At 34.0% G+C, this 25265-nt stretch overlaps 1 protein-coding gene and 2 pseudogenes across 1 annotated transcript; all 3 read right to left on the minus strand.

Annotated features, from left to right (window-relative positions):
- Positions 1–3096: 3096 nt before the first annotated feature.
- LOC125852763 (hydrolase tropI-like) lies at positions 3097–3633 on the minus strand. The gene is made up of 2 exons (XM_049532459.1): positions 3490–3633; positions 3097–3312 (listed from the first exon to the last, which is right to left on the minus strand). The coding sequence occupies exons 1-2, from the start codon at positions 3616–3618 to the stop codon at positions 3172–3174; spliced, it is 270 nt and encodes an 89-aa protein (XP_049388416.1). The 5' UTR covers positions 3619–3633; the 3' UTR covers positions 3097–3171.
- A 4022-nt stretch (positions 3634–7655) lies between these two features.
- Positions 7656–9812, minus strand: LOC125852764 (F-box/kelch-repeat protein At3g23880-like; annotated as a pseudogene).
- A 10015-nt stretch (positions 9813–19827) lies between these two features.
- On the minus strand, positions 19828–21900 carry LOC125852765 (F-box/kelch-repeat protein At3g23880-like; annotated as a pseudogene).
- Positions 21901–25265: the final 3365 nt, after the last annotated feature.

Genomic DNA, 25265 nt, shown 5'->3' on the forward strand with positions numbered 1-25265 from the left:
AGTGAAGTCCGTCCGGAAATTTTGAGGGTATTTTGGTCTTTTCCGTAATAATTTCTTCGGGTTATATTGAGGTGTTAGGCTGATTTTTTTAGATGAGTTTGTCCCATTTTAAAAGAGTGAGAGTTAGGGTTCTTGAGAGAAGAGGAGGAGAAGAGGAGAAAAGAGAAGAAGAAGCAAGGATTCGTCAAGATCGTCGTGGATTTCGTCGGGGGTGATCCCTATTAAGGTATGTGAGTTCATAGTGTTGGGTTGGTTCTTTCCCCCACACGCCAAACTCGTTTTATTTCGAGAAAAGATTGATTATGTTTGTTGAAGTTGTTGGTTGTATTTGTTGAAGTTGTTGGTTGTGATTGTGTTGAAGTTCTTGTTGATTTGGGACTTGTTTCCAGTTGTGTTTTGAGTTGAGATCGATTGTATGTTGAGGGGTTTATAATTCTAAGTGTTTGGGGCTGGATCTATTAAAGTTAAGAAGGTTTAGAGTTGGAAAAATGAAGGAGAAAAGTCAGATTTTTGGGGGAAAAGGCTGGGGCGTCGCGCCAACCAGCGCGCCCCAACAGGGGTTCTAAGGTTTTACCCTTGGCGTGGTAAAGAGCATAAAGTTTCAATTTAAGTAAAGAGTATAGAGTTTCAAGTTAAGCCAAGAGTATAGAGTCAAGTTCATTTCTCAAAAGTTATTAGGGAACTAAGTATTCCCAAAGAAGTTTATAAATGTTTTCATATTTAAGATGAGAGGAAACTGAGATTTCCAAAAGAGTTTTGAGAAGTTTGAGTACTATCTCTTTTTGAGAAAAGATGAGTTTTGCGAAAGAGTTTCTAAAACATGATTAGTATGACAAATCGAGTATGTCATCAATGTTTAAATAGTATGGTCTCTAGATATACCATCAATGTTTAAGCAGTATGAATATCCCGAGTCATCAATGATCATATAAAAATATGGTTTTGAGATGTTCTTTTAAAAAGAGTTTTCAAGAGCCTTTGGGTTAAGTTTTGAATAATTATCTTAACTAAAGAAAGATGTGTTTAAAACACTTATGAGCTAAAGTATTTTTGGGAGTAGTCTTGAGCACCGAATTGGGGACACGAGTTCATATTAGCTCAACTCTCCATAAGAACCATGTAGCCAAACATGGGATTTCTCGGGTCATACTTTTTAGATGATCACGAAAGTTAAGCTAGCAGATCCACTAAGCAATAGCGTTCTATATGACGACAAAGTATAGGACAGTTCTGGCAGCGTGGACTAGACGATGTATCACCACTTAGACATGTAGTAGTGGTTGTCGGTTAGAGAACTCCCACAGTAGAAAGAGCTTGGTTCCTTGAGAAGTTCTGCTTAGTGTGGATGGGGGTATGGGACTTCATTCATGCATTGCACAAGTAGACTTTGAGAGGAAGCATAGTATTTTTATGATATTATAAAAATATGATTTTTGACGTCATGTTTTAAATAGTTTTACAAGCTTTATATATATTGCATGTGTCTTATTGCTTTATATATTGAGTTCAGTTATTCATGAGTTGAACAGAGCCAAGGTAAGAGTTCCTTTGTACTCATTTCAAGCTTAAGTTGTTGTTTAGCGGTCCAACTCGCATACTTGTACATTCCATGTATTGATGCCAGTTGGCCTGCATATTTTTATGATGCAGACGCAGGTATCCAGGATAAACATCCAGCACGCCGTTGATCCAGTTGAGCACTCCAGAGTCAGTGGTGAGCCTCCTTGCTTTCCGGAGGACTCGGTTATTTGTGTTCTTAAGTTTTGTTTTATTAGGATGTTGCGGGGCCTGTCCTAACATCTATCTCAGTATTTTTAGAGGCTTCATAGATAGTCAGTCAGTTAGTATTGAGTCTCTCATCTATGTATATATGTAAATATTCTATTTTGAGACTCAAGTTGCCGTTTTGGCCAGATTTTATCAGTTGGGTTGTTTTTAACCTTCCATTGCATTGAGTTATGCTGTTGAGTTAAGTTTCCGCTAAGTTAAGAAAGTCAGGCCAAGGGTTCGCTTAGGGCCAGCAATGGTCTCCAAGTGCCGGTCCCGCCGAGGGTGTAGGCTCGGGGCGTGACATAGTAGAAATAATAACTTCATATGAGAGAATGTGAGAAGAAAAACATCTTGTTTTGTTTAGTAGAAATTATATTGCAGGTAAAGTTGAGAGGTTCATCATGATAATTTCACGTGCAATAGTACAATTTTTTTTCTTTTCTTCCAACGTCATATGTTAAAATGTTCTTAGTTTAGCTGCAGTAATATTTCTACTGAACAGAACAATGTGTTCTTCTTATCACCTTCTTTCCCATAGAGTTATTATTTCTACTACATATATAAGAAGACGATTGGACATTCCTTACATAAAATTGTGGGAAAAATTAATAAAAAATAGGCAAATTTTTTAGGAGGACCAAAAGTGTACCAATATTGCAAACATGAGGGACTATTAGTGCACCATTTGAAAACTCAATGATGACTTTGAGCCTTAACCCAAAGATGAGGGACTATTTTGGGCCTTCTCTCAATCATTCTACTTCTCATGAAAACAAGCCTCAACTTAATCAATTAAAAGCCTACAAGTTTGACAGGAAGAATGGGAGTTGGCATCCTGTGAAGCCCAAGAGCATGAAGCTAATAACCGGGGACCCTAACGAAATGGAGAAATTTTATTTTTTGTTAAATTGGTGATACAATTGCAAATTTTTGCACAGAGTGTCCCCTCCTTGTGATATGACAAAAGTGCTGATAATATTAGCTCAAGGAATTTCACCACTTCCTCTGCATAACATGAGTAATTGCCTTCATTTAGTGAATTATCTCTGCATAGGACGACCTTATTCGAGAAAAGCACTCCTACCAAGGATTGTTCAGTAAGCTCGAACCTGAGACTGCACCACATCCTTTGTTGGTATGCAGTCTCCCAACTGACTACCAAGAATAATGCCTTTTCCTAGAGAAAGTACATGCAATAGCCAATCTTGTAAGCATTTAATTAATATACTGAACATCCAGTACCAGTATCATTCTCAGGCAAAATGCATAAGAAAAAACTTTAGATATACAGTACATTTCACATAAACATAGCAAGATAAATCAGGGTTTTTATCCATAATATAATGAGCTCCATAACTATATAATCATGGCTAATTTTTCAACTGCTAGGGTTCTTTCCACTCACTTTACATGCTTGGTAAACCAGTCCAACATATCCTGATGAGCTTCTTCAGCACTCTGCACAGCCTTCTTGTCTTCCACATTGTATCGAACAGTCCATCCATGGGAAACACCAGCATAAATTTTCACAAACCTGTCCACCTATTTTGATAGATGGCAATAAAAGAAACGGAAAGGATAAATCTAAAACTCTCTAAGAAATTCATTAAAGTAGGTATCCACTTATCTCAATAAATCCACCAAATAAACAGGTGTGTACTATTTCACAGATAAGTCTTTCTAAAATAGTAATCTTTAAACATAGGAATGTTCGCGTACCTCAGGTTTTGATAATAAAATCTCCTCAAACTGCTTAACAAGCTCAGGAGGAGATAGCTGATCTATTTCAGCTCCCAAAATAGCTATTGGTGCCTTCACCTCTGCCAAAAGATACATAATCAGCTCCATTCGGGAGAGGGAAAAAATAAAGATAAAAAAGGAAATAGGAAGAATCTAAAAAAATGATGCCGTTCAATTTACTCACCATAATTCAAAAACCACTTGATATCAAATACTACTTAAGACGAAGGAATATCGAAAGCACTAATAATTTTTCATATAAGAATGAAACTAAACTTTGAACAATAGAACAGCAAAATCTCGACAGAGTACTAAACATCAAACTGAAGCTCCCTGCCTCATGCAGAGAGAGGCTAACTTGACTGAACAAGTCACCAGTATTCTAGTTCTTAGAAATTAGAAGAAAAACAAAGAAGCGCCAAGGACTTGAAAATCTTAGCTTAGGTCCTTCTTAGAGTTGTTTTTGATCAACAATTTATTAAACTAATCATCCTTGTAGGGGAGAACACAATGCACACCAGAAAGATGCATAACCCCTATTTCTAGAGATCAAGCATATTTAAATTCTGAAGCTAGCACATTGCAGGAATTAGAAGATGTCGAGAACTTGAGCAAAGAAGCTCCATTTTATACTCTGTCATAGCTACTCAAATGTTGAACCAAATTACTCCAAAGTTTAATAAGTTTGTGTCTGGTATTGTGAAGGTAATTTACGTATAAAGCCTAGTTTCTCCCGTTTTACAAAACGAACCAAGGATACAGAAGGAATGAAGGTTGCAGAAGCTCAAATGGACACAATTGTTCCTGAAAGTGTTCCACTTCATATATTTTTTGCTCGAGGGTTGTTCAATTTTGTTTCTTTTGTTTAATGTGGAATAAAGACATTGCATATTAAACGGACACATTTAAACCACATCTGCTTGGAGATCTTGTTTGTCCTTTTACTTCCTACTTATTTCCATGAAAAAACAACTTTTACGAGAACAGTTTTTTAAAATTTTGGCATATCCTGAACACCACCATCATTTAAATAAGAAGAAACATGGTTAGTGTGCATTCATATGGGCGGATCTCATCTTGGTTGGGACTGAGGCATAATAACAGCTGTTATGATATATAGTTTCGAGTTTTTCCTTTGCTGCTAATATCTAACTTTCTGTTTCTGTTCTGAACTTGTTTTGGTGTTTTCTACTGCTAATCAGTAGTCTGTTGAATGTTGTCCTTCTCTTTATCTAGAGAGTTATCATTTGACATATCAGTGAGGTGATATGTTATTTGCTATCATTTAATGTACTATACTTTTGTGAAACCTATCCAACAAGTTGAAACCTATGTAATTAGTGGTGGACAAAAATCAAACCAGCCAATAAATAGAACTGAAAAAAAAGTATTATTGGTTTATTGTTACTGGGTTAACGGATTTTTAATGATTTTATAAAATAAGAATTTTCCGGTTATGATCGTAGTAATTTACTATTTTTCCTGTACATAAATATTAAATATAATTTCAATACCTTACTAGTTAATGACTTTGCCCTTTAGCCTTCAATTCACACTTCACAATGACTTTGAGTTCACAACTTCACATTATTCGAAATATCAAAACCTAAAGTAAGAATCTTATTCCTCTTAATTTCTCTTTGTATTACACTCGTATAATTCTTTTCATGCTAGTTATTATTGTTTCTATTTTATGAGCTTTTGTAAGTTACGTTACTTTCTTGTTCTGTCAACTTGTTGGAGACGTCATATATTAATTTTATAAATATTTTCTTATTGGTTATAAACTGCACCGATAATACATAAAACTGAACAGAACCAACCGATGCACACCTCTACTAGTAAGTAAAAAAAATGCCCAATACTATAAAAACATTGAAATATGGATATTTTCAACACAGAAATAAAATTTAGACAAATATCGTGCAATTGAAAAAGCACAAAAGCATAGGGGTAATACAGCCCACACCATCTTTCCCTTTTTATTTTAGTTATTTAATCTATAAATAAAATTTTTAAAAAAGGTGTAATTTATTAGAGAGAAAGAAGAGAGGTAACTAAGAGTTCTAAGAGTTCAATTTTGTAGGACATATGTCATTTCTACAATTCCACATTGGCAATGACTCTTCTCTCCCTTGCATATGTAAAACTCACAAACCATTCTCTCAATTTCCATCATTTCCAATGGAAGATTTAATCTCGAAAACTCCTACCCTTCCACCAGAGCTCATCATTAAAATCCTCTCAACGCTTTGGATAAAAACCCTCTTACGATTCCAATCCGTTTCAAAGGGTGGGTTTGGTAATTGGTATGAAGGAAAATATTTTCCTAAAAAATGTTTAATTTCTTGGAAAATAAGTGGATTTCTAACTTATTTTCTCATGTTTGGTTGGTGAGTAGAAAATATTTTTTAATAATTGGTTGTTGAATGAAAAACATTTTCTAGAAAATATCTTGTATTTTTGGCTTGAGACTAAAAATATTCTTTAGGAAAATAATTTTTGACCCGATAATCAATCTAGGACCCAAGCCCTGACATCCGAACTAGGACACGACCCCGACGACCGTTTCAAAATCCGACCTGATCTGACATAACACCTGACCCACACTTTCAATCTTGAAATATTTTTCAAAAATATTTTTTTAAAAAATTAAAAATTTGAAATATTTTTCAAAAATAATTTTTTTTTATGAGAGCTTGGTTGGGGTAGGGTTAGCGTAAACAATGATAAAATATCAGAAAAAAAGGTGGAGAGAGAAAAAAAATCTGCTTATTCAATAATATTTCAAGAAGAAGATTAGAAAAAAGGAGAAAGATAAGGAAGTAAAAATATTGAGGAGAGATATTTTAAGAAGGAGATAGAAAAAAAGAGATTTTTAGGGACAAAAAAACATATTTCTTAATCCCTTTATTATATTTTGGTATTTTTTCTTTTCTTTTTTAAAAAAAAAATTGTTCTGTTTTGTAAAGATTTTATTGCTATATCGATGAAAAGTCAAACTACTGTTATATAGGAGTAATTTGGGTGTTTAAATTGTATAGTTAGGTTTTTCTCCCTATATATATATAGTGGCGTAGCCACATGTAGTCGAGGGGTGTCGATCGACAATCCTTCGTCGGAAAAATACAGTGTAGCTAAAATAAAAATATTTTTAATGTATATCTATTACATATTTACACTCCTTGACTTCTATGCGATTTTACTTCTTTATATTTTGACACCTCTTAGTAGAATTTTGGCTCCATCACTATATATATATATTATCCGTGAAAAGATTAATTAACTAAGCAAGATTTTTTATATTTGATATATTATCCGCAAATAATCATCCTCGTCCCTACATAAATATCATGCTTTTGTCTACAACTCATTATGCTTTTGTGCTTTTTCAAAGTGCACAATATTTGTCCAAATTTTATTTGTGTTGAAAATATTTACTCTCTCTGTCTCTAATTATTTGTCCAATTTTCCTTTTTTATTTGTCCATTTTGACAAATAAAGAAAGGACAATTTTTTAACCTATCATACCATCAATTAATTATTTTGAAAAAGGTAGAACTTCTTGAAAATCTTAGTTTTTAATTCACACACTTTATAATTAATAGATGTAAAATGATAAACTCACTATGTCAATCATTGTTTTCTTAATAGGTGTGTCAATTCAAAAGTGGACAAGTAATTAGAGACAAAGCGAGTATTTTTCAATGTTTTTTTGTAATATAAATGGGGACAAATTTTTTTTCTTACCAGCTCTAAAAACGGCTATTCGTTAAATTTCTCCATCCTTCACAAGGTAAGGGTAAAGTCCGCGTATGCACCACCACACCAAATATCACTTGTAGAATTACATTGAGTATGTTGTTGTTGTAGAATCATAAAATTTTGAAAAGATGAGCAAAAATAATTGCTAGCATTTGCTTTACTTGTTCATACTGGAGGCTAATGACTGAAATCTTCACGGTTCCAAGCCTCTTGATAGTTTGTTTATATTGCTCGGACACTTCAAAAATATCACAGTATGCACCGTGTCAACAGATCCAACATTTGTGCAATGACATTTTTAAAGAGTCCGAACAACATAGGTTTCATCTTGTTGGCTAGGTTTCACTTCACAAAAGTATAGTAAATTAAACATAGCAATTCACAGAGCACCTCACTGATATGTCAAATGACAAGCAATAACTCTGTAGTTATAGAGAAGGACAACAATCAACAGACTACTGATTAGCAGTAGAAAAACACCAAAACAAGTTCAGAACAGAAACAGAAAGGTAGATATTAGCAGCAAAGGAAAAACTCGAAACTATATATCATAGCAACTATGACTATGTCTCAGTCCCAAACAAGATGGGATCCGCTACTAGAACAATTGTGTCCATTTGAGCTTCTGCAACCTTCATTCCTGTTGTATCCTCAGTTCGTTTTGGAAAACGGGAGAAACAGGGGTTATGCATCTTTCTGGTGCGCATTACGTGCTCCCCTACAAGGATGATTAGTTTAATAAATTTGCAGAAACCATAAAAAAAATGGAAACATGAACAATTAAAAGGGAGAAATAGCATTTACTTCATCTGTAATTAGCAGATCAACCTCAGCTTGATTACACACACAGCAGGCATTCAAGGGAAAGAAACCTTCTGTTACAACAATCCTACGAGCTTCCTAAAATACTCTCTCCTTGCAATGCCGTCTTTCTTATGTTATTGTTACTAATAAAGTGAAAGAAGAGAAGATAGTTCCGAAGAAAAGACAATTAACCAATTAGCAGCAAGGGAAGACCAAAACTAGCCCACAAGAAACCGAACACTTAGCTATTCGCAGCAAGGGAAAACCAAAAACTAGATACTTTACCCGACCTTAATCTTTGTACAAGAATTGACGAGATTCCTCTGGTTTTCCCAGTTAAGTGTTTTTCAGTAAAAAATAAAAATGAAGTCGTCCTAGATTGCACTTCTTTGTTTGTTACAAAGTCTAGAGCTATAACATATTCTCGAAACACTGCTCAAATAAGAGAAACAATTTCCAGCGCCATTTCGCATGAAGTTGAAGACAAAATTATTGTTACTTGAAAATAGAGCATAAGGGAAAATGACTAACAAGTTTTAAAATAAGCATAATTCAACAACACTTGACAAGAAAGTACTCTTACAAGTTATTTCATTGTTTCGCAACCAGAGCTTTTCAGTCCCATTTTTGTTGTATCCTCAGTCCCTACTGTAGAGAAAGGACAAACTAGGCTTTCAATGTAGATTTCCGCCTCGTCCCAATTATTAGCGTCAATAATCTTTGAAGATCTGAGCGGGTCACCCTTTGTATTGTATATCATGAAACTTGATCCAAATACAACCAAAATTTCACTTCCACTTGCCATGTGTACACGTCTTTGCCCAAAAAATCCATACACCAATTGATCCTGTGGAATCTTGATGGTAAACATCTTCATCCAAGATTCTTTAACCCCATACTCCTTCATAAGCCAAACATCTAACATATATGTTTCGTCATAATCACAAAAGACCAAACGATCACTTCCCAAGCTCAAAACCTCACCTCTTCCTCCTTTCCAATAACAGGGTAGTTCCATCTCTCCCCATTTCCCATAAGCCAAATCGAAAGAAATGATGCTTAGTTTAAGATCAATAATACTAACCCAATGAAGTTTCCCATTTACAAACATACCTGACTGCTGTAGCGGTGTGATACTTGGACAATTATCAACCATTCTCCAAGAATCGATTTTTAGACTATATTCTTTTACCTCAATTTGAAGTGAAAAGTCATCTCTGCCAATGATAAAAATAACGACTACCTTATAATCATCATGGAACTCATCATATCCAAAACCATATACGGAATACACGAAATTAGTTTTAGTTTTATGATCAGACAACTTCTTATACTTTCTAATTGATGGATTCCATAGAAAGAATTCCTTCAGTTGACTAACAAGACAAATCAATCCATTCACAGAACCTACCATATTAAAACAACATGGAACTTGCCTGGGATAATCCAAGTTGTTTGCCCTGATCGATGAGTTATTAAATAAAGAGCTAACACTACAATCTCGAAATGAGTTATTAAACAAAGAGCTAACACTACAATCTCGAAAAGTGTAGGCAGGTGTATTCGTTGCTATTAGCATTTAAGCTGAGATGAGTTTTGACAAATTCAGGGCTAGAAATCAAAGCAAGCCAAGATTTTGAAACGCACATGAATTTCAAGAGGGATTTTACCGGAAGCCTCGAAAGGATTTCAGTAACAAGTTCTTCTGGCAGAACAGGAATTGAATTTTCCATGGTTGTTGATGAAAATTGAGAATTGATTTTACTTATATGAATCTCTCTGTACATATACTAAAACCCTATTCGTATACAACTCCTTTTATCAATTTATTTCCGTTAATTCCTAATAAGAGTCAAACTATTCCCATATAATTTTTAATTATTTTGAAATAAAATTTATAAAACAGTTAATTATTCAAAATAAATGTGTCTAAATAAAGGTGTGGCGCACAATATTTCGTAATTCTTAGACTTCTCTTTATCCCCAAATACTTCGTAGTTACTGATTTTAGTGATATTTTTTACTTATTTCCATTTATAGCAATACATAGCTGTACTATGTTAAATCTGCAAGATGTATTAAAAGTAAATTAAGTATGCAATATATATGTATTATAACTGTTTTTAAAACTATATTATGCTTGTTTGGTAAGAAGTTGACACATTGTATTATAAGTGTATTAAAATGTGTGATAAATGTATTATCCATCAATAAAACTTGTATTTTATGTGAATAATAAATTGTTCTTAGTAATATGTATTAAAACTGTATTATAAATGTATTAAAAGTGATCAAGTGAAAAAAAAATGATATTGCTATTAATGGTAAATATTTTTTTATTTATAGTATATTTATGTAAGTTTTCCAAAATAAATAATACACCAATCTTTAAAACTTTGTATTATCATATGCTTTCCGGTAATATTGGGGAAAAAAATAACTGATACACTCGGTCGGTTCGGTTTTCATTGATTTTCTTAATTATTCTTTAATGCAAAAATGTACGATAACTATAATAATTTTTTATAAAAAGAAAATTGACAGAGGCCATCAGTTTTTTACTTCTTTTTTTCTCAAAAAAATTAAGGGGTTCCGATCGATTATTGAAGTGCAACACTGCAGTTGAAGAATATAAATTAAAAACAACTGAAGTATATCATTACGATACCCTAGGAAAAAGGAAGGACATCTATATATATTTAATAACTTTAAACATGGTTTTCAAACTTGTGGACAAATTGATGTACCTCTATATATGAGATGATGATATTGAAAGGTTTTCGGCTAATAAGTCACATTTGTTCCTATTTGTGTTTGGGTCTATATGCAGTGGGTGTACGCACGATTTTTTCAAAGCGATCTCACCATTAAAAGGACAAAAATGGCTCAAGAAAAAAATCAATGAAAGTTTTATTTTAGGCCTCTTGGAGGCCTCATTTAATTAGATAATATTATAAAATTTTAAATTAAACCATTCACATCTTCATATTATTAAATAAAGTTTTATACAACATTATTCAACATGAGATTGCATTGCAAATAAATGATTAACATCTTTAAAAAATATGTAAAAAATAAAATTATTGTTATGAACATATAAGAATAAAAACTCAAACACATAATAAAAAAAAAATAGAATAGCAAAAAAATATTAATCTGATGTGGAGATTCGAGAGGCAAATAACAATGATTGATGAACAAGAACGGAAAGAAAATTGAACAAACTCACAAGTCAGAAATATACTAATACAAGGATTTAAGGAGTCAACACTATTTTTATTTAACTATAACTCTAATTGATAAAGGAGATTTTGAGTTTTATATTAATTCTAAAAAAAAAAATGTTAGATTTTGAATGAATTTAAGTGGGTGGGTAGGTTTTTAATGAAGGGACCTATTGTTTTGAATTTAAAACAAAAATTTAATAATTTTAAGAAAAGAAAAAATTAAAATGTGAATAAAACAAACAGAAAAAGTGAATAAAAAACAGAGAAAGAAAAACGTACCCCCTGGGAATCGACCAGTGACGTCGCGTAAAGACTGTGGCGCGTCTGCCATACGAGCTAGCTACATTATGTTGCAAGGAGTGCCCTGTAAAGTCTTTTACCCTTTAGTTGTTTTTTATTTATTTTTAATATAGGTATATTCGGTAAAAAAAATCAACGAAACCGTGTCACGTGACAGTGCCTAAATCCACCCCTGTCTATATGGACAAGGTGCGCTATTCCAATGGACAAATAGTAGTTATGGATCCTAACGAATAGTTTTTGAGATGTTGGGTTAGTATAGAGGATAATTGATCTCCTCGGGTTGGTAGCCCAGATGAAACAAGGATATTCTACTTATTAGTAGTCCAATGAAGTTTTCCATTCACAAACTTACCTGACTGTTATTGTGGCACCAAACATCGATAATTATCAACAATTCTTCGCAAATCACTCTATAGATTATACTAGTAAAATTACCCGCGCCTCGTGCGAGAATTTAATATCACGAAATTTATAAAATAATACTTAAGACCTATCCGTCATTAAAATTAAAACACTATATTATCTTACATACAAAATTAGGTAGTCACGAACATTAATAATTTCATAATTTATCATTTTGCTTCCAGGAAGTGTTACTATTTGATATATTTGGGAAATCAAATATACATCAACCTGAGATATTAAATTTTCTAATAAATAAATAATCATTTTTGAAGGGATAAATACATTTTAAAAGACCTAAAAAAGTGAACAAATATTCTAATTTTAATGTGTAGAAAGTTCAGCCCTACCTTTTGCTTTACATATATCATTTTAAAGTTTCACATTTAAATATATCATAAGAAATTATTAAAATGGAAAATTAAAGGAAGAATATATCATATTGGACAGCAATTCAACTTATCATATATACTTGAAAGAGAAAGATATTACACAAAAGGATTCAGTTTGTTTGGGTGCTTTTTAAAAATCAACGTACCAGTGTGATGGAGTTCAATTTGAAACTACACTTCTATGAAGCACTTGTGTATTTATCTGTCTTTGGGATTAAAAGAGGCTCCAGTCAAGTCAAATTCCTCTATAGGTCATTTGGCACTTCATGTCAAAAGTTATTAATTTTTGTCTTCTTTTCCTGGTTCACTTCGCACATCAAGGTACGATAAGGTTTTTAAGGTCTTTGTGTCCTTACAATGGCATACCAAATTTGAATTTTGTCTTCAAGAGATGGTAGTATAGATCTTTAAGGGATTTTTTTATTGTACCTTCAACAATTGCAGTAGAGAAAACTTGTGTGAATACTCAATTAACGTGTGTTATTTAATTTATACCAAAAAATACTTATAGCAATAGCTTTGCAGAAACATAAACAACAAAGTTTAAAACATGTACTCAAAAACAAAAATTAATAACATAAGCATAGATTAATGACTACAAAAAATATATCAGGATCTATAACAATAGAATGAAAATAGAAAGGAAAAAATCGAGCCCACTGAGTGCACAATGTCCCCTTAATGAAATTATTCCCCTCTAGTTCTTGAAATTTAAAGGAATAAATCCTCACTGAATAGAACGATTCTATTCATCAATGTATTGATACAAAAATAACATTGTCAGTGAGCCACTCAACAAGAGCAAATTACACGAATATTTAATTGTGCTGTAGAAGAAAAAGAAGAAGTTCAGAATTTTCGTTTTTTTAAAATGAGAGGTAATCCCTCTATTTATAGACAACAAAGGGTAGTGTGAAAAAATACTTATTGTGCCTTATCGGAAAGGTCACAACTCTTTGGAAAAGTTACAGCCTTTCGAAAAGTTCACAGTCTTTCATAAAAGTCACAACTTTTCAGAAAAGTCGCAACTCTTCATAAAAGTCGCAACTTTTCGTGAAAAGGGAAGGATAGTTTTGGAAATAAATAAATTAAAAGGGAATCATGGTTTGTGGTGGTGCCACGTAGGCGTGCCTGGGATTCTCTTTTATATATACTAGTAAAATTACCCGCGCTTCACACGAGAATTTATAAAATAATACTTTTAACTTATCTGCCATTAGAACTAAAACACTATATTATCTTACATACAAGATTACATAGTAACAAACATTAATAATGTAAAAGAAAATATAACATCTTATAATTTATCCTTCAATCAATCTTCTTTAATTTGATTTTATAATTTATCCTTTTTCTTTCGGGAAGTGTTACTATTTGATATTTTTTGGGGAATCAAATGAACATCAACCTGAGATATTAAATTTTCTAATAAATGAATAATCGTTGGTGAAATGATAAATAAATTTTAAAAGGCTTAAAAAAGTGAACAAATATTATTATTCTAACGTGTAAAAAGTTCAACTCTACCTTTTGCTTTACATATATCATGTTAAAATTTCTCATTTAAATGTATCATAATTAATTATTAAAATGAAAAATCAAAGGGAGAATGTATCATCATATTGGACAACAATTGAACTTATTATATATACTTGAAAGGGAAAAAAATATTACACAAAACTATTCAGTTTGTTTGAGTGTTTTTTAATAATCAACATAACATACTGATGGAGTTCAATTTGAAATTACACTTCTATTCCAATCGCAGTGTCGAGAAACACATTTACTACTTCAAGAAAAATATTTACAACTTGTAGTAAACTTGAGAATCTGTCCATATTTCATATTTAATATGAGCAATTAATTTATTTTGTAGTTATCTATGTCTGTGTGCAGAAGAAGAAGAAGAAGAAGATCAGATTTTTTGTTGTTTGAAAATGAGAGGAAATCCCTCTATTTATAGACAACAAAAGGTAGTGTGAACAAATGCTTATTGTGTCTCATCAGAAATGTCACAACTCTTTAGAAAAGTTATAACCCTTCGAAAAGGTCACAACTTTTCATAAAAGTCATAACTCTTCATAAAAGTCATAACCTTTCATAAAAGTCATAACTTTTCATAAAAGTCATAAATTTTCATAAAAGTCACAACTCTTCATAAAAGGCACAACGTTTCATAAAAGTCACAACTTTTCATGAAAGGAAAATGCTAATTTTGAAAATAAATAAATTAAAAGGGAATTCTAGTTTGTGGTGGCGCCACGTAGGCGAGCCTAGGGTTCTTTATGTATATATATATATATATGATATTTTCACCTCAATTTGAACTGAACTTTATATATGTTTGTGAATGCCAAAGATAACCACTACCTTATAAACATCATATCCAAAACCATATACTCGTCCAAGGTAATTTTAGGATAAGACAATTTCTTGTACTTTCTAATTGATGGATTCCATAGACAAATTTGTGTATCCCGACTGACAAGACAAATGCATCCATTGACAGAATCTTCAATCGAAACACAACAAACTCACTAAATAAAGACCTAAGACTACAAGCTCTAAAGCTGTACTTAGGACTTAGAGCCCGTTTGGATTGACTTAAAAATTGGTCAAACCTACTTTTAAGTCCGTTTTGACTTCTGAAAGTGTTTGACAAAATAAATACAAGTTAAAAATGACTTAAAATAAATTATGAAGTGTTTGGCAAGGTAAAAAATGACTTAAAATAGGTCAGAAACCAAAAGTAGGTCTCCCCTACTTTTTATTTTTTGACTTAAAAGTCATTTCAGTTTGATTTTTTATTTTTGACTTAAAAGCTACTTTTTTTTAAGCCAATCCAAACAGGCTTACACTCATCATAACTTGGGGTGGTAAATTGTTTAAATTGCCAACTCTTTTTGAACAAGTATTTTCTTAATATACATGACAACTAACAAGGAACCGATGGAGTATCTATTATCTACTTTAACCTGGAGGCAATAGGGTTAAATTGGTCATTCAATAATATAGATTTCAAGGAGTAAATTATGTGTTTGCAGAGCCATTGGATTCCTGTTATCACACCTGTATTGAAGGAAGTGCACCAATGTATTTGCAGGAGCCGTAAAACTACGTTCTCGAGCTTGAGGTTTGAATTTATTAACAGTAGTACAGAAACATCAATCAGAATGCACAATGTCCACTGAAAACACTTGGCAGTAAGGTTTCACTGGTTAAGTACATAACTCTGCCATAACACCAGGTGAAGTGAAAAGATCTTTTTTTATGTTTGAAATGATTCATGACAGTATCCCTACTACATGCTCTTGTTTGTAGTATTTGGACCGAAAGTACTAGTTACAGTTTCTCCTTAGCGGAAGCGGATCTATAGCAACCATGACTCGTGTCATCATATGTACAGTAACTTTGAAGTTACGTATGCTCAAGGGTCTTAACTGTATCATCGGTATATATAGTAACTCCTAACTGATGGTTAACCTGATCAACAACAAAATGCATGGTCCTTGGCAGATTAAGGACATTATTGATCCAGAGAGGTCAATTCTCTTTTGTTCATATTTAAAAACAATGAACCTCACATCATCATGTCCATGGTTCTTCCTAACAAGCAGTCAATGATATAGCTGACTGTTATTATGTCGTACACTCATGATCCTGCTCTGTTTTAATTTGAACAGAATATTGAAAAGATAGACAACGACTGAATCATCAAAGGATTTTTGCATTAAAAGAATGCTTTATGGTTCTATCTACTCCTACCAATTAAGAAAAGGCGCACACGTCACATAAATTACTAGTCTAAGACAAAACTATATGCAACTTAACTTCTCTTTTCGACATACTACATACGTACTTTGAGGCCTTAAAATGAAACTAGAATAGTAAATTCACATGAACTGAAGAGAATAACAGAACATCGAATGTAGTTTGTGTCACTCCCCGAGCCTACACCCTGGACGTGGCTGGCACTCGAAGACCATTGCTGGCCCCCAAGCAAACCCTTGGCTTGGCTTTCTTAACTCAGCGGAAACTTAACTCGACAGCATAACTCAATGCAATGAAAGGTTATAAAATAACCAACTGATAAAAATCTGGCCAAAAAGGCAACTCGAGTCCCAAAATAGAATATTTACATATATATATAGATGAGAGACTCAAAACCAACTGACTGACTGTCTATGAAGCCTCTATATCACTGAGATGGATGTTGGGACAGACCCCGCAACATCCTAATAAAACAAAACTAAGAGAACAACATAATCGAGTTCTTCAGAACACAAAGAGGCTCACCACTGACTCTGGAGTGCTCAGCTGGATCAACGGTGTGCTGAATGTTGAGCCTGGGTACTTGTGTCTGCATCGTCATAAGATGCAGGCCAACTGGCATCAGTACATTGAATGTACGAATATGCGAGCTGGAAAGCTAAACCATAACTTAAGCTTGAAAGGAGTACAAAGGAACTCTTACCTTGGCTCTATTCAACTCATGAATAACTGAACTCAATATATAAAGCAATAAGACACATGCAATATATAAAGCTTGTAAACAGTGTAAACAACTTAGCTTGTTAAAGATAAAACAATAACAACTCAAATTCACTTATATAAAAGTAATATAACTTTAGTGGGAGATTCTTTAACCGACAATCACCACTATGAGCCCTAGTGGTGATACAACGTTTTACCTCACGTTGCCCAAGGACCATCCTATACCCTGTCTGATATAGGAAGCTAACTTTACTAAGTAGATCCACTAGCTTAACTTTACGTGATCATCTAAAAAGTATGACCCGTTAAATCCCATGTTGGCGCATGGTTCTTATAGAGAGTTGAGTTAATATGAACTCGTGTCCCCAATTCGGTGCTCAAGACTACTCCCAAAAATACTTAGCTCATAAGTGTTTTAAACACATCTTTCTTTATTTGAGATAATTACTCAAAACTTTGCCCGAAGTCTCACTTGGAATCGATGTTCCTTTTTCTTGAAAACTAGCCCAAAGGCTCTTTTGGAATCATAGTTCCTTTCTTACTCAAATGTAAAAACATTTAGAAACTTCCTTGGGAATACATAGTTCCCTAATAACTCTTGAGAAATGAACTCAACTTTATACTCTTTACTCAACTTGAAACTCTTGACTCGTGACTCTTTACTCTTTACTTGACTTGAAACTTGAGCCTTAAAATGAAGTTAAAACGTTCAACAAAGACTCTTGAAAAGCTTTAGAGACTTGCTTTGACTCCCTTCTTGAACTTCTAGACTCAACTCTTAACTTCACTTGACTTGGAAACTAACTCTCCTTGAATTGAAATTATGAATTCAAGGTGTTTGATCACATGTTATGGACGAGTTCTTGACGTTTAAACGTACCTTGGGGTGTTGGAAACAACTATGAAACATAGGTACAATACCAAGGAACATGCATGAGAAAGCATGAAAAGAATGGAGAAACTTGGTGTCCTTGGCGCTCTGCAAGGCGCGGAGCGCCAGCCCTTGAAGCTTAGAAGGGACCTGCTGGCGCTCTGCTTGGCCCACCGCCCCAAGGGCTGGGCTTCAGAGCCCCTCTTGGGGCGCGCTGGCTGGCGCGACACCCCAGCCCTTTTCCCCGAAAACTTGACTTTTCTCCTTCCTTTTTCCAACTCTAAACCTTCAAAACCTCAAAGGTTCCAGCCCCAAACACTTAGAATCATTACAACCCTCAACATACAATAGATTCAACACAAAACACCACCGGAAACATCCACCAAACCAACAAGAACTTCAACACAACACAACTACAACTTCAATAAACATCACTACAAGATTTCAACAACCATAACTAAATATTTTCTCGAAATTAAACGAGTCTGGCGTGTGGGGGGAAAGAACCAACCCAACACTATGAACTCACATACCTAAAAGGGATCACCCCCGACGATATCCACGACGATCCTTGACGAAACCTTGCTTGATATTTTCTTTCTCCTCTTCTTCTTCTCTTCACTCACAAACCCTTACTCTCACTCTTTAAAATGAGGAAAACTGATCAAAATCAGTCTAACACACTAATATATATCCAAAATAAAAGGCTAGGGAAAAGACCAAAATACCCTTACAAATTTCCGGACGGATTCCCTGCCAACTGCCCAACTTTCAAAGGGCATAACTCGCTCATACAAACTCGGAAATGAGCAAACTCGATGGCGTTGGAAAGACCAATCCACTAACTTTGCAACCATACTGGAACTACACCTAGATCATCTTGATCTAGGAGTTATAACTGTTCAAAGTTGGCCAAAAATTCATTATTTTCCATACTTAGCCAATTTTTTTCCATATTTTTGAACTCCTTCCAAAAATGACTATTTCCAATTCTAAGCTTTTTTCATAGTTATTTCAAATTGCCGGATGTTACAGTTTGCCTGTTCTGAATGCATTAAAGATCACCAACGAGGAAAGATTTAAGGAATAAATAGTTGATTGAATGCATTAATAAACTATATTAAGTTTGTATTAGTATATGACAGAGATAAACAACTTAGTACAAAATGGAGCATCCTTGCTCAAAGTTGTTTAGGCTCGACATCTTTGAATTCCTGCAATGTGCTAATTCAGAATTACTTTTTTGAATATGCTTGCCCTTCAGAAACAACGGTTATGTATTGATAAGTTTTTATGTTCCTTGATGTTTTGATGATCTCCTCACAAGTGCAGGGACCTGGTCCTCTGCAAAGTATGAATACTCGTCCAGTGGTCAAAGTGCTGGATAGCTGGAAATCTGTCTGCGTTAGAAAGTTGGTGAGCTACAGAGTACTCCACCAATCAGAAGCAATGAGGTTGCTTGTACGTTTGGTAGTATTTCTTCATGGTATTTATCAAACAACAAACAACATTATCATTCATTCATTCAAAAGGGAAAAAGTTTTTTTCAAGCTTCAAGAACATCAAGGGATCTGATCGATAGCTTCAAGAGCTTCTTGTACTAGCTATTATTTTGTTTGCTTGTAATAGTGCTTACATTGTAGGATTCGTTTCGTTGTGATAAGAAACGTTTCAACTTGTGTGAATCATTGTGAGTTCTGAGTTAGAGTTAACTTGGTTCTTACTCTAAAATCTATATTAATCAGGATAGGATTAGTATAGTGGGTAGTGTGGGATCTACTCTAGCTCGTCTAAGTAATAGGAGGTGTTACTTAGAGTTGGGATTAGCAGGCTAATCTTGGTTTGTAACTGGCTTTTACTTTTGCTTAGAGAAGATTAGTGAAAAGCAGTTCTAAAAGTCGTGGCAGGCCAGGTCGTGGTTTTACTCCCTTGAGCAAAGAGGTTTCCACGTAAACTCTCTTGTCAATCTTTACTTTTCAGCACTTGTTCTTTACTATTTTAGTTTCAACTGTGCTGAGGACCTGGTTCCATTGATACTGGTGGACGCATACATTCCAGCATGTATCTTTCTGGTGCGGGTTACGTGCTCTATTATTAGCTTCATATATTGTAGCTGCAATTTGTAGAAAACGGTTAAAAAAATGGAAACATTAACAATTAAAAGGGAAAAACATAACCAAAGGAACTAGTGACATTTACTTCATTTGTTTATTCTATATTAGCATAGGGTAATTGATCAAACAAGTTTTCGCTGGTATCCTACAACATAATGCTGAAAAGATGCATAAAGGTTCATTTCGGAGGGTTGGGAAGTTTTTAAGATAAGTAGCAGATGGAATATAACATCTGCTACTTATACTAACAGGCATTCAAGGGAAGGAAACCTTCCATTACGACAATATTACGAGCTAAATTAGATTCCTAAAATACACTCTCCTTGCAATGTCGTCTTTCTTATGTTAATGTTACTACCAAAGTGGAAGAAGAGAAGATAGTCCCGAAGAAAAGACAATTATCAATTAGCAGCAAGGGAAGACCAAAATCCAGCCCGCAAGAAAATGAACACTTAGCTATTCGCAGCAAGGGAAAAGACAAAACTAGATACTTTACCCAACCTTGATCCTTGTACAAGAATTGATGAGATTCCTCTATTTTCCCTGGTTAAGTTTTTATCAGTCGAAAAAATTAATGAAGTCGTCCTAGATCAAAAACAACTCTAAGTAGGACCTAAGCTAAGATTTTCAAGTCCTTGGTGCTTCTTTGGTTTTTACACTGTCTCGAGGTATAACAACTGCTCGAAACACTGCTCAATAAGAGAAACAATTTCCAGTGCCATTTAGCATGAAGTTGAATAAAAAATTATTGTTACTTGAAATTAGAGCACAAGGGAAAATGAATAACAAGCTCCCCTAGCAACATAGTTTTAAAAATAAGCATAATTCAACAACACTTGACAAGAAAGTACTCTTACAAGTTATTTGTTACTTCGTTGTTTCTCAACCTGAGCTTCTTTTTTTGTTGCATCCTCAGTCCCTACGGTAGAAAAAGGACAAACTAGGCTTTCAATGTAGATTTCCGCTTCATCCCAATTATTAAAGTTAATAACTTTTGAAGATCTGAGCAGGTCACCCTTTGGATTGTATATCATGAAACTTGATCCAAACACAACCAAAATTTCACTTCCACTTGCCATGTGTAAATGTATTTGCCCAAGATATCCATACACCGATTGATCCTCCGGAATCTTGATAGTAAACATCTTCATCCAAGATTCTTTAATCTCATACTCCTTCATAAGCCAAACATCTAACATATTTGTTTCGTCACAATCACAACAGACCGAAAGATTACTTCCCAACACTCCCAAGCTCAAAACCGCACCTCTTCCTCTTTTCCAATAACAGGGTAAGTTCCATCCCTCCCCATTTCCCATCAGCCAAATCGAAAGACATGATGCTTCGTTTAATACACAGTTTAGGATCTATAATAGTAATCCAATGAAGTTTCCCATTCACAAACCTACCTGGCTGCTGTAGTGGCACTATACTTGGACAATTATCAACCGTTCTCCAAGAATCACTTTTTAAACTATATCTTTTTACCTCAATATGAAGTGAAATGTTGTTATATATAAAAATATCGACTACATTATAATCATCATGAAACTTATCAAATCCAAAGCCATATACTCGGAGGAAATACACCAAAGTAGTTTAATTTTAGGATTAGGCAACTTCTTGTACTTTCTAATTGATGGATTCCATAGAAACAATTCCTTCTCCCGACTAACAAGACAAATCAATCCATTGACAGAACCTACAAAATAAAAACCACATGGAACTTGCCTGGGATAATCCAAGTCGCTTGCCTCGATAAATGAGTTATTAAATAAAGAGCTAACACTACAATCTTGAAAGTTGCACACAGTACATTCAAACATCATAACCTTATGGTGGGTGTATTCGTTGTTATTGGCATTTAAGCTGAGATGAGTTTTCACAAATTCAGGACTAGAGATCAAAGCAAACCAAGATTTTGAAGCGCACTTAAATTTCAAGAGGGATTTTACTGGAAGCCTCGAGAGCATTTCATTAACGAGTTCGGCTGGCAGAAACGGAATTGAATTTTCCATGGTTGATGAAAATTGAGAATTGATTTTACTTATATGCATCTAGTTATACATATACTAAAACCCTATTCGTATAAAACTCCTTTTATCAATTTATTTTGGTTGCTTCCTAAAACGAGTCAAACTAATTAAACCAATTAATGTTTGATAGTGAATTCACATATATTTTTTTAATTATTTTTAAATAAAATTTAAATATTTAGAGGTTACATAAAATATTAAAGAGCAACTTTCACATATAGCAAACACAAAAATCATATTTATATGTTATAGTTATAGTTTGCATATATAAAATAGTTATCAATTCAAAATAAATATGTCAAAATAAAGGGGGTAGCACACAATATTTTTTTTATAAATATGTAGAAGGAAACTTTGTATAATCATATGCTTTCCGGTAATATCGGGAAAAAATTTGATAGACTCGGTCGGTTTTCAATGATTTTCTAATATTTTTTTAAAGAAAAATCGATGGAGAAACGTCGATTATTTTTCATGCATAAATGTACTAAAACTATAATATTTTTTTATAAAAAGAAAATGGACTTTAAACATGGTTTTCAAACTTGTGGACCAATCAATGTACCTCTGGGTGCTTGGGCCTGTATGGACAACTTGTGTTATTCTGTTAAAGAATGACAACAGTCCACATTGGTGATTAATGAGATGGGTGAACTCCTTATAAGGCTTGTGCAATCATCCCCCTTTGCACTAGCTTTTGGGGTGTGAGCAGGAGCGAACCCACATGGAGTTCTCTGGGTGCTGAAGCACCCATTAACTTCCCGATCTTAAAAAAGCAACCACAATTTTAGAATCTTGATATCAGCCACTGCTCATGTGTATTATGCAACTTAATCTCCCGAAAATATAAACAATCATGATCTTCCATGTCTATTTACTCATTCTTTCTCATCGGTCTAATTAAGAAAAATGAAAAGGGAAGGCAAAATATTCTTTTCTAGCGACTTCATTTAAGTTCTCCAACTCAAAAACAAAAAAAATCCTCCTTCTTGTTGGTTTTCCTTTTTGGTAATTACAATAGTATGTGAAGGTATATTGTTCCTCCTACTTTTTTCTTGAACCAATCCAAAGAATTCTGATTGGCTATGGCATTGAACTGGAAAAAAAATGCTCTTGTTGAGAAAATTTAGCGCTAAATTACGCTTTTTGATTGACATAAGTTTATATTAAAAATAGTGACACCCATAATCGTAAAATCCTAGATCCGCCATAGGGTGTGAGTTAGGACTGAGATCTAATTTAAAATGGTAACAGAGCAGGACCCATCTCACCCAATGTTCGGGCCCCCAAAAGTCAAAGTTGTCCCTCAAAAAATTAAAACTGTCCACGCACTAGATGCTCAGCATGGGACGTGAGGTGGGGTGTCAAAGAATGACAAAAGTCCCACATTGATGGTTAATGAGATCGGTGGACTCTTTATAAGGCTTTGGCAATCCTCTCCCCCCCTTGAGCTAGCTTTTGGGCTGTGAGTTAGGCCTAAGACTTAAAGCTGTTTTTTGAAGGCTAGTAAAACCTGCATGACCAAAACAAGTAGTAGTAATTAATTAACTCATATTCATAAATGTTGTGTTTGAATGTGTATATATATACCTGGTTTTCCTTTCAATTTCTGCCATAAATAATCAAAGTGATTAAGATGGTGGACACAAAAAAGACGGTAAGAGAGCCTGCTGGAATTTTGAATTTGCCAACGTTATGTTCCATAGTGGCAGCTTGTTCAACAGAAAATGTAATCATTTGTGCATAAGTTGTCCAGAAAAGTATAGTTGTGGCCCAAATTGGAATCAACCTAGCCATCATTTTAACTTCCTCCACTCGAGTGACTGTGCACAACTTCCATGGATTTGGATTTAAATCATGATCCACAAAATCTCCTTGTGCTACAATAGTCTTGTATAGCATGACAACATCATACGGAACATCCATCTTCCTTTTCCTTGTAGCAGCCAAAATGACTTGAAATATTTGAACTATAGCACTTCCTGAACTTCTCTTGTACCGATACCTTTTAGTACCCGAGAAAAAGATTATAATCGCAATCACCATAGATATACAACAAATACCATAAGCCCAGCTTCTTCCAACTTCATGCTGAACATAAACATGCACTGTAACTGCTGCCAATATTCCAATGCTTATGAATATGGGGAGGTAAATAGTTTGAACAAGTATTTTTTCAGTATACATGACAACTAAAAAGGAACGGATTGAGTATCTATTATCTACTTTTACCTGGCAATTATAGGGTTAAATTGGTCATTCAATAATATAGATTTCAGGGAGTAAATTATGTGTTTGCAGAGCCATTGGATTCTTGTTTTCACACCTGGGCAGAGTGACCACTTCTCTTGTGTTTGGACCAATGTAGTATTTGGACCGAACATACTAGTTTAGGAGACTAACAGTTTCTCCTTAACGGAAGCGGATCTATAGCAACCATGACTGGTGTCATCATATATATAGTAACTATGCTCAAGGGTTTTAACTGTATCTAGAATAGTAAATTCACATGAACTGAAGAGAAAACAGAACACCCAATGTAGTGTCTCAGTGTACTGATAATTCAAATTTGAACATATTTGACTGAAAATCTAATAACTTTTACAAATGAAATGGTGCATTTGGAGATAAAGTGACTGCATCACCAATCCAATAAAAAATAAAATTTGTCCCTAGAAAGAGCCAGCTTTCCACTTTCGAACTCTACTGGATGCCAGTTCTGATTTTCCCAATCAAATTTGTAGGTTGTTACTTCTTGTAATTTACAACGCAAAGGCCTGCTTTCATGACTCGAACTCTTCACATTCATTAAACAATCCATAAAACATGAAATCATTTTACTAGTTGTGACAAGGAAGACTTTTTTAGGATGGCAATTCCATTGCAAATTTGCATCCACAAAAATCTTAGGAATTTGATCTCCTATATACTTTAGTGATACCAAATTTGGAGCATTGATAATATCCAACATAGGATACCCTTCCTCAGCATCAAAATAGTACAAGTGTTCAAGAGTTGATGCTTCAATTTTAACACGTTGGTTTCTAAATGTCTTAATAGTAACTGACTTGATCCTTTGAAGATTCAACAACTCAATCTTTTTCAACCCAAAACAATGCTCTAGGACGAGACTGACAATCAATGAACATTTATTAAGTAGAGTCTGGAGCATGTTATTGTCTAAACTTATATAAGAAAGAGAAAGCTTTCTCAACGAATTGTAGTTCACCACATCACTAGATAACGGAACACGCTTCTAATTAAAACCATTCAGAACCAATTATCTTAAAGATTTCGCTGCAAAGATTGTGAAAATAGATAAGGTGTATGATGTATAGCGAGGAACT

Source organism: Solanum stenotomum, unplaced genomic scaffold, assembly GCF_019186545.1.
Source record: "Solanum stenotomum isolate F172 unplaced genomic scaffold, ASM1918654v1 scaffold5018, whole genome shotgun sequence".
Classification (NCBI taxonomy): Eukaryota; Viridiplantae; Streptophyta; class Magnoliopsida; order Solanales; family Solanaceae; genus Solanum; species Solanum stenotomum.

Coding starts and splice junctions, on each gene's coding strand:
- LOC125852763 (XM_049532459.1), bottom strand. CDS start 3,618: ATGGAGCTGATTATGTATCTTTTGGCAGAGGTGAAGGCACCAATAGCT. Junction 3,313..3,489: donor TTTTATTATCAAAACCTGAG/GTACGCGAACAT, acceptor CTATCAAAATAG/GTGGACAGGTTTGTGAAAAT.